Source organism: Ostrinia furnacalis, unplaced genomic scaffold (assembly GCF_004193835.3).
Source record: "Ostrinia furnacalis isolate ACB-3 unplaced genomic scaffold, ASM419383v2 OfSCF0635, whole genome shotgun sequence".
Taxonomy (NCBI): domain Eukaryota; kingdom Metazoa; phylum Arthropoda; class Insecta; order Lepidoptera; family Crambidae; genus Ostrinia; species Ostrinia furnacalis.
Window position 1 is genome coordinate 1,424,880 of NW_021130874.1, and position 14,547 is coordinate 1,439,426.

The following is a 14,547-nucleotide window of genomic DNA, read 5'->3' on the forward strand; positions in this document are numbered from 1 at the left end:
TAGCTTTAGTAACACCTATTTACCTACCTTCCTTCGTTCGCAGGAAGAATGGTATGCCTGCCAGCAGACGTGGATATACTTGGAGGTGATCTTCTCAGCTCCTGACATCCAGAGACAGCTACCCAATGAGACCAGACTGTTCACCATCGTTGACAAGTCGTGGAAGGACATTATGCGCAAGTTGGCGAAGGTTAAATTATTTTTAAATTAAGTTATTTTAGCTGACATGTAAGTTTTTTAGCTTCTGCCATTTTTCCCCAGATATACTAAGTCAATTTCCCAAAGCTAGGATAGTAGCTGGATTATCACATATCCTATGTAGACGTATTATCTTTATTCTACATATTATACTATTTATCATAGAATTATTTTTAAATCTGCATTGTGATTCCTTCACAGACGTTTTCTCTGTTCAATCTTGATAGATTCATACTGGTTATTTCAGAATTGCCCCTAATCCAACCAGGTATTCAACGATTTATTAAAGTAAAAATACATTATTATTTTTAGGTACCACTGGCCATGCCAGCTGCAACTCAACCCAAGCTGTACGAAGAGTTTGTGCGGAACAACGAAATGTTAGATCAAATCATGAAATGCCTTGAGGCATACCTGGAAACGAAGCGAGTCGCTTTCCCCAGGTTCTTCTTTTTGTCAAACGACGAGCTACTGGAGATATTGGCTCAGGTATCTTATCATCTCAATATGTTTATTTTGCGTTGCAATATCGTTGTTCTTGTGTTTTAAATCCAAAGGCTCTTTTATTTTGCGTGCATGTGTGCCGGTAGACTATTTTATTCCTTCTTTTCCCATTCATTGAGTTAGTATCCGACTGCAAAATAGTTATAACTTACTTTAATCATGAAACAAACTGGTGTTTTGGCAAACATTGCTTGGATCACAAAAGACCCAAATAACGTTAAAGTTATCTAATAACGTCATAAAAGGATCCCCCAAAGTTGCTTGTTGCTTGTCAAATATTTCCTTATACGTAGTAGGAAGATTTTGTGGTTTCGTAGAGACTTGACAATGGACATAAATGTTTTGACAGACAAGGAATCCGCATGCAGTACAGCCCCATTTACGAAAATGCTTCGATGCAATAGCCAAACTAGAGTTTGGGGTGAAGCTACCTGAGAGTGAAATGGAGATAACGGAAGACGGGACATTGGTGGAACGAGAAATGTCTTTCAACACCCGGGACATGTTGCAAGCCAAACTGGCAAAAACGGCAAAACCTGAGGACTTGACAACTGATATAATTGCTATGCTCTCGCCTGAAGGAGAGAGAGTTAATTTAGGAAAGGTTTGTGGGCTTTTTTGGAAATTATAACCGGGTTTCGTAATGATAATGTAATCTGACAATGAACGGAAACCAAATGTTACTTTACTTCGCTTAAAATTCAAGCGTCAGTCATAAAAATATTTTGGCCAAAATGAATGAATGGTTGTATATGAGTCGATCGCTATTCAGTCAAATGTCAATTTAAATAGCTCAATCAATGCATTGCTTGTTGCATTGTAATGAAATATCTGCTAATATAATATTGTTTAAAAACTTCAGGGTCTGAAAGCTAGAGGAAACGTCGAGGATTGGCTGGGCAAAGTCGAGGAAGCTATGTTCGCTTCGGTCAAGCGTAGTATGAAACACGCTTTGAAAGATTTTATGGCACGCCCAAGAGTGGAATGGGTTCAGTTGCATCCTAATCAGGTAACTTGATTTTTTTTATTGAATGTTTTATCCACATATGCACATTTCTACGCGTGACCATAAAGTTTGACCATAACCATTTACCAGTACAATCCTGTTCTACAAACAGGTAGTGCTAACAGTCTCCCAGATAATGTGGGCCAAAGGGGTCCACGAGGTGCTCGACTTGGAGATTCCGCTTCGCATAGATACGGCTTTATTGGAATACGAGAAGAAGTGTATATCGGACTTGAACGATCTGGCAGCGCTGACGCGGCAGAATCTGACGTCATTGTTCCGCAAGGTTCTGTGCGCGCTTATCACCGTGGATGTGCACGCGAGGGATACCATCCAGCATATGGTCGAAAAACATGTGCAAAAACCGTTAGTATACAATAAAAAACATTGTTGTCGAATTTTGATCCTCTTCTTTTTTTACATGGCGGTTAAAAACCTACCGTATTTGCATTCACTAGTGGAGACAGTACTTTACTGGCGCTACCTTCAGCGAGTGCAAATGCAATCATATTTTTGTCGTATTTACGTTCCACTTTAAACCACTAGCGTGCGAAGGACCTTACTCGAAATTGGCGCCAACTGGTATGAATTTGAATAGAAAGTAGATATGAAAACAAAACATTATTTACGGAAATATAATTTTCAGAACTGATTTCGAATGGTTGAAGATGATCCGATACTACTGGGAAGAAGACATCGACAACTGTGTCGCTCGCATGTCAAGCGCCTTGTACATCTACGGCCACGAGTATTTGGGAGCTGGAGGTAAATTGTTCATTACTTTCCAAATATATCTCTTTATTTATTTAATAATAGTAGGTAATTGCGTCTGATTACCACAACGGACACAACAACTGCGGTATGTTGTGATGATGTACTGTATCTGTAGTCTTACAAATAGTGGATGTGTCCGATTGCCGTTACTGGACAAGTATGGTCTTCTCGATGATGTACGTGTCTACACCGTGTTACTTTGCATTCTTGCCATATTCACAGAGATAAAAGTAGGGAACAATACCTATTATTTAAGATAAACAAGAGACTCCCATATAGAAAGTACACTAAGATTTTAGTAAATTTGGTTTTTCAGTACAAATTGGAATAAACCAATTTTGTCTCGCACGTTCTACAGGTGCAAGTGGAATAAACCTAGTGGGCGTGGCCTAGTTCTTAATAATCTGTTGATTTATGGCTCTGGGTACCAGCCTTTTTATCCAGTCATAATAATTATTTTAAAATACTCTTCAGTTGATTTCAGATTTCCCTTTCTACTTTACGGGCTTAGGACCGTCAAAAATACGTAATAATTATTAGGGTTTTAATTAATTTATAACATTGTACTCTATTTTTACAAATTAATAAATTAAGTATGAAATGAAATCACCTTATTCACAATTAATTATTTATTAAAAAGTTCCTACTTACAAAGTTTACATACTGCGAAGCAAGTGTTCAAAGTGGCCTCCTTTCTGATCATCTGATCAAGGCACAGTCTAGCACTGCGAAGCGTAGGTTTTTCGCAACACATAAACGTTTTGTCACACAGTTTCACTAAAACAATCCTTTCGTGTAACGCGTTTATCTCTTCTGCGCATACCAGTCGTTTCAAGTCACTCCAAAAATCCATTGGTGTCAGGTCCGAGGATTGTGGTGGCCAAGCTACTGGACCCCTCGTCCAATCCACTGTTCACCAAACGTATTATTCGCGCACTTGACGTCCTTATTGTGGGGGAGCACCATCCTGCTGGTAGTAGAGCATTTGGTGTAACGCTAAGGGTACGTCATCAAGCATTTCGTCTAAGACGTCTTGCAGACACTCCAAGCACCATTTTGATTAAATTATTCGTTGTTTGAATACGCTTCAGACATTTTTGTATTATTTATAACGTGATTTGTGATTGATGGATTTCTCAGTTTTTTACAAGTGTCAAAAAGACATTTTATAGACAATAGATTGCAATAGATATTTAAAAATACAATAAAAAGTAAAAAAGTCTCCATCGCCATCGCCAACAAGTGATGTGCATGCGTTACGATAATTAGTGGTGTGTTTAACAGAATGTCGATAAAATAAAATAATCAAGATTAAAAAAAAAATTTTTCGGGCATTATTTTTTTACGGATTTGTGTTCAGTATCAGTAATATAGTAACCTCTGTAAATATGGCAAGAATGCAAAGTAACACCCTGTATAACAAAAAGCTATTATGTCCGATGGTTAATAAGGTTGCATGTGATCGCAACAAATAGCGAACATGTCTGATTTCATTCGATAGCAAAAGTGACTATGTTTGGGCAGTGCTTTAATAAAGTGACCCTAAAAATGTGCCCTGCGGTGGTCTTCCAGGTGTGCTTGTGATCACCCCGCTGACGGACCGCTGCTACTTGTGCCTCATGGGAGCCCTACAACTCGACCTTGGCGGCGCGCCCGCGGGCCCCGCCGGCACCGGCAAGACAGAGACCACCAAGGATCTGGCCAAGTCGCTGGCTATACAGTGCGTCGTGTTCAACTGCTCAGAAGGTAACGCTTCTTAACAAACTGGTGTTCTTGTAATCACGGGCCGCTGCTACTTGTATCTCACAGAAGCCCTGCCGCTCGACCTCGGCGGCAAGATGGAGGCCACCAAGGATCTGGCCAAGTCGCTGGCTATACAGTGCGTCGTGTTCAACTGTTCAGAAGGTAAGGCTCTCTCTTAACAATCTGGTTGTGTTTATGATCACCGCACTCACGGACCGTTGCTTCCTTTGCCTCATGTAAACCCTACAGCTCGACATCTGCGGCGAGGCCTTTATTACTTCATCATCAGTCACCCCAAGATTAATAAGCACAAGGCGAGAGTGAATAAGCACTTGTAGGGCAGATAATGTACCATCCTAGACTTAACAGCAGTTGCAATTGCGGTCAAATACCTGCCTTGTTCTGCATTAAAAAAAACATTGCTCTACTGCATTGTTGTATATCCTCCTCGCGCCCTGTTGCTAGGCAAGCAAAGGATTGGTTGTTATATCCCAGATTGTATGACCATCAACTTGCAGCTTCTTTGTTTCGTGCTGCACGAGGTCTCTAGGGTGTTCCGCCTTGCAGACCTTTTGTATGGTGTCCATTATGCAGACAAGAGTTTCCGTCTTCTTATCCATGAATCAGACATGAATCTAGTATTAACGAACCTTTTGTGTGCATTATATCTCACTGGATCGCGCTGGACGCAGGCCGCTACCAATCGATCAACATGGAAAGCATTGGGGGAGGCCTATGTTCAGCAGTGGACGTCCTGTGGCTGAAATGATGATGATGATGATATCTCACTATGTGGGTTTGCCTTCAATATTGCAGGTCTAGATTACAAGATGATGGGGCGATTCTTCTCGGGGCTGGCGACGTCTGGCGCCTGGTGCTGCTTCGACGAGTTCAACCGCATCGATATCGAAGTGTTGTCCGTCATCGCCCAACAGCTCATCACTATCAGGAACGCGAAAGTAGCCAAGCAGTCAAGGTAAAATGTATATTCTCGTTTGATTCCATTAAAGTCTGAATATCTTCTAAAAATATTGTGCAAGTTGCTGCCAGTAAATGCAGATTTTGAAAGTGGTGTTCCACTTATCTAGGGTAGGTTTTTCTTAAATTATTTCGAGAACACGTGGGCTGTTGGTACACACGCCCACACTGTTAACTATCCATTTCCGTTTTTGCTCTCGCTCTAATCATATGGCGATTCTTTGCGATAGAACGAGATGACATGACTTTCAATGGGCAGTTAACACTGTTGGAGGAGTAACAGATTTAAATGGATTCTTGTGGTTGCAATCTGGCCACCTGCAGACTTAACAGATAGAGAGATCAATTATGTAAATATTCTAGGTTCATGTTCGAGGGGCGTGAAATCAAACTGGTGCGAACGTGCGCGGCGTTCATAACGATGAACCCTGGCTACGCCGGCAGAACCGAGCTACCAGACAACCTAAAGGCTCTGTTTCGTCCTATATCTATGATGGTGCCGGATTATGGTAATTTCACTCTTATACTTTCAAGTTATGATTGTTTTTATTAAACCGACTTGAGTGTGCTGTGATAGGTGTTATTTTTGGCTGAGAACAAATAGCCGTCACAAATATCGCCAAGTTAGAATTTCAATGTTTTAACACTTTAAGCATCTCTAGGGATACGATTACGATTTACGTCATACTGCTTTAACATTTTAAGATCTTCAGAATTTCGCAATTAAATATAATAATCGACTTTCTAAATAGCTCTCATCGCGGAGGTGATCCTATACTCGGAAGGCTTCGAGTCGTCGAAGGGCCTCGCGAAGAAAATGGTCCAAATGTACAAATTGTCCAGCGAGCAGCTGTCCAAGCAAGACCATTACGACTTCGGCATGAGGGCCGTCAAAAGCGTGCTGGTAGAATACCGTCAATAACTGCTTGTGTTGTAGCATCTAATTTCAATTTAGTACCATAGTAAGCAGTAACCCAAATCAGCACTATGTTAGAATAATAGCTTTTTATTTATTTTGTCAAGAGACGCCAATGCGTGTTGTTTTGACATTAGATGAGCTAAAATATAAAGTAAAAATAAGAAAGTGTACCGCATAGTTCACTGTCTCACTATTGCACATAAAACACTCCGTTTTCTTACAAATTGACTTCAATCAGATACATTTAGAATTACATTTAGTATTTACAGTAGGTCAGCAAAATTTCAGCCCTCTAGTTACCGAAGTTTTTACTGTAGGTTATGCATGTTTACGTCGAGTATGCTCAATTGCTCATGGTCAAAGTGAAGTCAGTATTCAGCTTTATCCGGACTCCATCTCTCACATATCATAATTACACTGACTGACAATCCATTGACACCCTTCTGCATCTATTCTGCGTTTGGGATGCATAGACCCTTGCTTCTTCTAGGTGATGGCGGGCGCTTTAAAGCGCGCTAGCCCGGACCAGCATGAAGAGATGACACTCCTGTGTGCGCTGAACGACAGCAACCTGCCAAAGTTCCTCGCCGCCGACGCCATACTCTTTGCTGGCATTTTGTCTGACCTGTTCCCCGGCGTGAGTCTGCCTTTCAGGGACTATGGGGTCATGGAGGAAGTTATTAGTAAGTGGAATCATTGACTTTATTAGATAGATACGCAATAGGTTAATAGAATATTTTGATCAGACTGGACCACACTGTTGTACTAGTATTCATGAAGTGGCTGCGTTAGAATACACTATAGTCTATTCCGTTTTACTTTACGTGTCGTCCATACTGCAAGCAGATCTTTTTCAAGTACATAATTACGTACTTTCTTGTAGCTTGGCTACCAGAAGCGATCGACAAAAGAAAAACCTTTTTAGGTTTTGTTGCTTTACGTATAATTATAATTTTACAGCTGAAATTCTCCTGGAAAGAAAACTGCAGGTGGAAATGTGTCAGATCCGCAAAGTGATTCAGTTGCACGAGACAATGATAGTGCGTTGGGGCGTCATGTTGGTGGGGCCCACTGGAGGCGGGAAGACCGTGGTTTTACATGTGGGTGTTCAATGTAATCTTTCATCAAACATTTTACTTTTAACCGACTTCAAAAAAGGAGGAGGTTCTCAATTCGACCCGTATGTTTTTTTTTTCTATGTTTGTTACGCGATAACTCCGCCAATTATGAACCGATTTGAACAAATCTTTTTTCGGCGTATAGGTAATACCTCAAGGGTGGTCCCATTTAAATTTAATAATAGAAAAAACAACCCCCAAGGGTGGAAAATTGGGGATGAACTTTTTTATACGCAATATTTTTAATTTTTAGTTTTTTTTTGTGTTCACGCATTTGAAGTCGGTTTTATTTTTTTTTAAAGTTAATTATTTACATTTTATTTTTCCATTCAAAAGTGGTTTGTTGACCAATGGCGTTAGTCAAAACCACTTTAATCTGTACGGTCTGCGCCTAGGCTAACCCTACTGTTCCTAGGTATTGGGTGACACATACACGCGTCTCTGCGAGAATGGGGTACCAGGCGTCCAGTACCAGATAGTGCACAAGTACATAATGAACCCCAAGAGCTTGACCATCGGCGAGCTGTATGGAGAGGTCAACCTGCAGACCCTGGAATGGCATGACGGCATTCTGCCGCTATCGCTTAGGACGGCTGTGCAGGTGATTATTGACTTAGATATTTTCATTATTTGGCTTTGTAACTTTTGAATCTAATGCCCGTATTCACAGACATTACTATGAGGTCTGACAGTGCGCGTGGACGCACAGGGTGACACATGAACCAATCACAAAGCTCTATTCAAGGCTATTCATATACAAAAGTATTTAATAGATAGATAATAAGATGCTTTTCAACGGTGGTAGTGGGTAACCTACGTAAAGGATTCCTTACGTGCCAGTCTGACTCGAACTTGACCAGTTTTTTAACTATTTATACGTCTTTATATATTTCCCACCATATTTTGAACTTTATTGCCTTGTCTTAAGGTATAGCCTGACCAGGAACATAAAAACCCTGGCATAGAGGCGCGTCAATTGCATTTGATAGTGCAACACTGAGTACAGTCGTACCTGTGTTAAATTAATAGGCTAACTTTATGTATCAGGATTCAGGATTACGGGCTAATTTGATATTTTCATAAATTAACGAAAAAATATTATTAAGGTAACCTGGTTTAAATAAATTAAATGAAACCATCAATCGAGCTAGTAGGATTTATTTTATTATTCATCAACAATCAAATTCAGAACTTGAATATTCAACTGCTGCACGGGGACTTATCATGATGTAGGGTTCTCCCGGCTGCAACCACTTCCGACTCGAACACTCCCAGCACCCTGCTAACTGCTGTCAACCTCATCTGGCTCCATCATCGCCCGGCTCCCAGCACACTGTTGTTACCTCATCTGACTCCATCATCGCCCGGCGCCCAGCTTATCCAATTCGGTCCGTTTTCTTGCATCTTGATCAGGATCAGGAAATTCTTGATTTTTGGCACTGTTATTTCTATTTCACGTACGCATTTATTTTTAGTTCGATAATTTTATTGAAGATTTATTAATTAAGTCCAATTTTAGTCCATTTTTACGAGTCCACTTTTCACTACATTTTCAACATTATTTTAATTAATTTTAATATTTTCTACTAAACCATCTGCGCAATGCTGCGTGAGCAGCACTGGCAGGGTCGCCATGCAACGTTGGGCGTTGGAACGATTAAATAAGTAGACTGACTGCGTATTAAGGGCTATTAAGCGTGCGTTTATTGACGTGCATTGCCTTATATACTATGTAAGGGATGTGAGTGTGTGCGTAGTGACGCGCATACTACAGAACTTTTCAGTTACTGTTGCCATTAAAAGTGAATTTGGAATTGTTATGCCCGTTAAAGGCTTAAATATGGTATAGAATTATGCATAATAAGTAAACATTGTTTTCTCTCTTTTTTCGTAAACCAGGCTGAGAACGCAGACCACCAGTGGTTGATCTGCGACGGGCCTGTGGACGCTGTGTGGATCGAGAATATGAACACTGTATTAGATGACAACAAGATGCTGTGCCTTTCCAACTCCGAGCGTATCAAGCTTACCCCTTATGTGCACATGGTCTTTGAGGTAAGTAGATGGATAACACTTTATTGTAGGTACACCACACAGAACAGAACTAGAGAAGAAAAGAAAGAAATACACAAAATTAACTTTGTATTTTTGCGATCTTAGACTTATGCCCGTTTTCACCATTAATCCCTAATTTTTAAGTGACTTCTATGGTAACAAATAACAGAAATTTGGTGTCATGTGTGTCATTTACAAATTACGGATTGATGGTGAAAACGGGTATTAGAATCTTTTTTATTATCCCTAAAGAAGGAAGTGCAAGTAACATGTTCTTCTTAATCTACATTTAATCTGGTTTTTAGGTGGCAGATTTAGCCCAAGCGTCGCCAGCCACCGTCTCCCGCTGTGGCATGGTATACATAGATCCCAACGAACTGGGCTATTTGCCGTACGTTCGCTCGTGGCTCGACGTGGGTGTGGAAAAGAACACTTTCAACCTCGAGAATTCTGAATTTCTCTACGAGCTGTTCAAAATGCTGGAAGTCGGCATTGTCCACGTGAACACCAAGTGCAATGTGGGCATTAAACAAGTAAGTAGACTTGCATAAATTAAGAAAAAAAATGGTTTTATTGTGATAACAAATGCTGAATGGAGAAGTTTCGTGATGTTAAAAACATTATATTTCACTGAATGGGATTAAAATATAGACCAAAACTAAAAAGACGGTGAAGTTTTTTTTAAATGGCTGAGAAATTAATTATTTAAAATTAAATAAGCCACATATTTTCGCGTGGAACTCAAACATAGACGGTGCGTAGAATTCACTCCACCCGTTCTAGTTTCAACCACAATGCTTATCACCCCCGGCGCGTTGTCGAGAATGACACTATAAGTCAGTCTTCTTTTTCTTTTTGTATGTGGCCAGGTCTGGGATATCTAAAAAAAAGGTTACAAAATGGCTGAAAAATTAAAAAAATACTAGATTTTTAAAAATTGGATCTGTCAACAGCACTGGACCAGGTGTGATTCACTGTTTGTACTCCGAATGAGTACCGTGACGTCAAAATCAAATCAAAATCAAAATTATCTTTATTTGTTTAGACTAATTAAATTAGTTCTTGCAAATCGTCAAATACTCTTAAGGAGCCTATACATGTCTCATTCTTTTTTTGCCCTACCAGCGCTTCGAGACAAACATTTGGCAAGTGCTGAGAAGAAGCGCCGCAACAAACTCAGTCACCACTGTCTGCCGGTTTAAAAATATAAAAAAATATAAAAAAGTAGGAAGTTCAGAAGCAAGTTACTTACCACGCGCTCCCGTTGATAGAAGGTGGCCTTTAAGACGCCCATCTAGCACGAGACCGCGTGGCAGTTTTGAATATATTTCTATAGTGCCGTGCTAATTTCTAGGTTAATTGTTGCGTTTTGATACATATATTTTATGTCACGTATATCTTTCCTTGACCAGTCCCCGAAGGCAGCGCCACCGATCAAAAGGCGCAAAATATTTGTTATGCGCAACTTTGGGGCCCTGTAACTTCTTTATTTGTAGATATATTTTCATGATTCTATTTGCATTTATGAATCAAAATTCACAAGCGTTCTGCTAAAAAATACACTTTCATGAGTTCTTGTCACCACGACTTATGTAATAATTTTAACGATATCATTATGGCCTTTATCAGGTGGATATCAGTAAAGTATCGGCTCTGTGCTATCTGATGGGCGCGTTACTATCGGAGCCTGGCGAAAGATTCTCGGACAAAGCGGCGGTGAAGGTATACATCGCGTACTGCTTCATATTCTGCTACGTCTGGTGCATCGGAGGAAACATCCTCGAGGCTAATAGGAAGGGCTATGAGGAAGTCATCAAGAGGCAGTTTGAGGAGTTTGAAGAAGCAGAATAGTAAGTATTTTCTTAAACAAAGATAATCCACTTATTACAAAAAAGTTAAACCCGGGAGGAACACTGGTTTAAAATTATATTAGATACCATACTAAATATCATTTTTAACCAGAGTCCAACTTTTTGTAATAAGGAGAATGGATAAGTTTCCTGATGTTGAAAACATTATATTTCTCTGAATGTGATTAAAATATAGTCCAAAATTAAAAAGACGGCAAAGTTTTTTTGAAATCCATCAAGAAATGGCTGAGAAATTAATTATTTAAATTACCTACATATTTTCGCGTGGAACTCGAATATAGGCGGTGCCGTGATGTCACGCAGCCCGTTCTAGTTTCAAAAACAATGCTTACCACCCATGGCGCGTTGTCGAGAATGACACTATATGTCAGTCTTCTTCTTCTTTTTGTATATGACCAGGTCTGTGATATTTTAAAAAATGGTAACAAAATTTTACTAAGAAAGAATCTTGAGTGACCCTGGCTGAAAAATTAGAAACTTCTAGAATTAAAAAAAAAATGGATCTGTCAACAGCACTGGACCAGGGGTGATTTAGGGCTATATTTCACCGGGACACCTTGGCGGCGCAACCAGTCGCCGCTACCAACAAAATGTATACAGCTTTGCGCAACCAAACGGACACCAGTCTCTATAGAGCTGTATACATTTTGTTGGTAGCCGGCGACTGGTTGCGCCGCCATGGTGTCCCGGTGAAATATAGCCCTTACTGTTTGTACTCCGAATGACTGTCGTGACTACACCGATCAACAAAATAGAGCGAATATTTGTTATGCGCAGCTTTAGGGCCCTGTAACTTCTTTATTTGTAGAGATATTTTCATGATTCTTTCACGATTTTTATTAGTTTTACTTATATTTTCAAGTTTTATTAAAAGAAAAAAATTGGAAACTTCTCCATTATGTCTAACAAAGTACCATTGCAGCATTGGTTTTAATTCTCTTGTCGTAACTATTTATCTCAGTTATGTTTTGATTTGCATCTTTTCAGCTTTCCTCAAGGTTTCAATTTCTTCGACATGTATATGGATACGAAACAACGTAAACTGAAAGTATGGGCGGAAATCATACCAGAGTTCCTCTACGATAGTAACAGACCGTTTTTTGAGACTCTTGTGCCTACCATTGATACCGTAAGATATGGCTACTTATTTGAGAAGCTCCTGTCAAGTGGAAAGCCAGTCATGTTTACAGGAAACACAGGTAAATAATTGGCTATTTATATAAAAAGGCAAATGATAATGTATCTTCTAATTCCAATTTGTTAACTATTTGTTTTCTAGGTGTGGGTAAAACGTGTGTTGCAGCGGAAGTGCTTAACAAAATGTCTTCAAGTGGCTATTTCATCCCAGTTATACTTAACTTTTCTGCACAGACCAGTAGCACGAGGACACAGGTATACAAACTCTCATTAAAATCTCATAAATGAAGTATCGAACTTAATTGTAAATACAAAATATATTTTAGGAGGTTATAGAGCTCCGTCTGGAAAAAAGACCAAGGAAAGCAATCGGTGCGCCATTAGGAAAGAAAGTGATTATATTCATCGATGACGTGAACATGCCTAAACTAGACGTCTATGGTGCTCAGCCTACTATCGAACTCCTTCGGTGAGTAAAAATGACCTTCACATGACGTGTTAGTTAAATACTGGTCTACGTAAGAATCGGCATTCATTAAAATATTCTAATCAGTCTAAATTTTTACATGTAAACTGGGTCACCTTATTCAATGTTCAATGTTGTCTTGACACCTGAAATGTCAATTGATTGCATCCAATTCATATTTAATGCCGAAAATTCAATTAATAAATTCATGTTTGGCATTGAATGTTTTCTGTAAAGTTTGTTAGGGTAGATCAGAAATGAAACTATAAACCACAATTTTATGCACCATTTGGTTGCAGGCAATTCTTGGATTTCGGAGGATTATACGACCGCGACAAGCTCTACTGGAAGGACATACTTGATGTCGTTCTGTCCTGCGCCTGCGCGCCCCCAGGTGGCGGTCGTAATCCACTCACGGCGCGATTTGTGAGACATTTCGCCATGTTTTACATCTCAGCACCTAATGCCGATGCTATGAAGACCATATTTAAGGTAATAACTATAAAAAAACTCAGTTAAGCTAAGAGTTAACATTCTATACACCACAAAATTTTAATCACCGAAAAAAAAATCTGGGTAACGAGTTATTGATACTGATCCCATTTGTGCAAAAAAAGAAGTTAAATAAAGTGACCCAAAATTTCCTCCTAAAATTGGTAATTTATGGACACACACGTCGCTATTATTACCACTATTTACGTACGATAATGTAACACTTATTAGAATTTAAAATGGTCCATGTTAGCTAAGTATGTAATAATAACACTGGAAGCGTTGTCGAGGCGTGAGCGAGACAGACAGATCGATGCAACGTGCGAGCGCGTACGACTACTCTAGCGAGCAGCGGAGTGACAAAGCTGTGACGCGTAAAATACGGTCTAAAGAAAATTTAATAAAAAAAATAATTTTACGAAAAACATGTCTTTTTCTTTTGCTTTAAATATTTAACACGTTTCTACATAACCTGTTAAAATTTTTTCGGTGATAAAAATTTAGTGGTGTTTAAGCTTCGTTAATAATTCTATGCCATGTCCAGTATGAAACAATTACTGTTCTTTAGGCTCCTCTAGTTGATATTACATCAGCTCAGTTCCTTAGTGGCAGTTCTGTTAAGCCAAACCTCTTGCGTTCTTGTTTAGGCCATTCTCAAAGGTCACATGGAGGATTTCGTCCCAGAAGTGTCTGTGCTGGGCGAGCCGATAGTGAACGCAGCAGTTGACATATACCTCAAGATCTGCGCTGAGCTTCTGCCAACGCCTTCTAAGTCTCACTACGTGTTTAACCTCAGAGACTTGTCCAAGTCCATGCAAGGCGTGCTCCAAGCCGACGCGGCGTACATGCGGTCACCGCAAGCCATGCTCAGGTATAAACAAAGTGATCTAAATTATTCACTGACATTCATTTTGCAGTCAACGCAAATAGTTCATGATATCCAAAGTAGCTAAAAAGTTCGCAAAACGTCTTTATTACAACTGGAATAAGGCTGTGTTGTCAACTTTTTGCCTATGCAGTCGATGTTTGCACACTTTTGTGCAATTTTAAACTGGGTCTCAAGACTCGAAATAACAGCTCAATCAATCTACCTCGTCAGTCAGCTCCCGATTTGCATGGGTATATTATCATAATCTATAACAATGTTCTAAAGGTAAAGTGTTTTGTTAAGGGGTATACCGAAACAATATTATCGTGACCACTGGTAGCTAATCTAGTAAACTTTAGGTAGATGGAGGTGTTATCATTTCAGTTGTTATTTAGTTAATTTGATGCTTAAAATCCTT

General features: G+C 39.6%; 1 protein-coding gene across 1 annotated transcript in view; it reads left to right on the forward strand.

Annotated features, from left to right (window-relative positions):
• Dhc16F (Dynein heavy chain at 16F) overlaps positions 1-14,547 on the forward strand; it is a 65,039-nt gene that overhangs the window by 8,570 nt on the left and 41,922 nt on the right. The window contains exons 16-36 of the mRNA XM_028323317.1: positions 44-190; positions 511-687; positions 1,052-1,306; positions 1,565-1,711; positions 1,821-2,074; positions 2,355-2,473; positions 4,055-4,228; positions 5,042-5,201; positions 5,567-5,712; positions 5,956-6,107; positions 6,613-6,805; positions 7,083-7,222; positions 7,656-7,841; positions 9,140-9,295; positions 9,601-9,828; positions 10,925-11,145; positions 12,154-12,365; positions 12,446-12,558; positions 12,630-12,772; positions 13,069-13,261; positions 13,909-14,132. Of these exons, the coding sequence (XP_028179118.1) occupies positions 44-190; positions 511-687; positions 1,052-1,306; positions 1,565-1,711; positions 1,821-2,074; positions 2,355-2,473; positions 4,055-4,228; positions 5,042-5,201; positions 5,567-5,712; positions 5,956-6,107; positions 6,613-6,805; positions 7,083-7,222; positions 7,656-7,841; positions 9,140-9,295; positions 9,601-9,828; positions 10,925-11,145; positions 12,154-12,365; positions 12,446-12,558; positions 12,630-12,772; positions 13,069-13,261; positions 13,909-14,132 (3,740 nt within the window). The remainder of the gene's footprint in view (positions 1-43; positions 191-510; positions 688-1,051; positions 1,307-1,564; positions 1,712-1,820; positions 2,075-2,354; positions 2,474-4,054; positions 4,229-5,041; positions 5,202-5,566; positions 5,713-5,955; positions 6,108-6,612; positions 6,806-7,082; positions 7,223-7,655; positions 7,842-9,139; positions 9,296-9,600; positions 9,829-10,924; positions 11,146-12,153; positions 12,366-12,445; positions 12,559-12,629; positions 12,773-13,068; positions 13,262-13,908; positions 14,133-14,547) is intronic.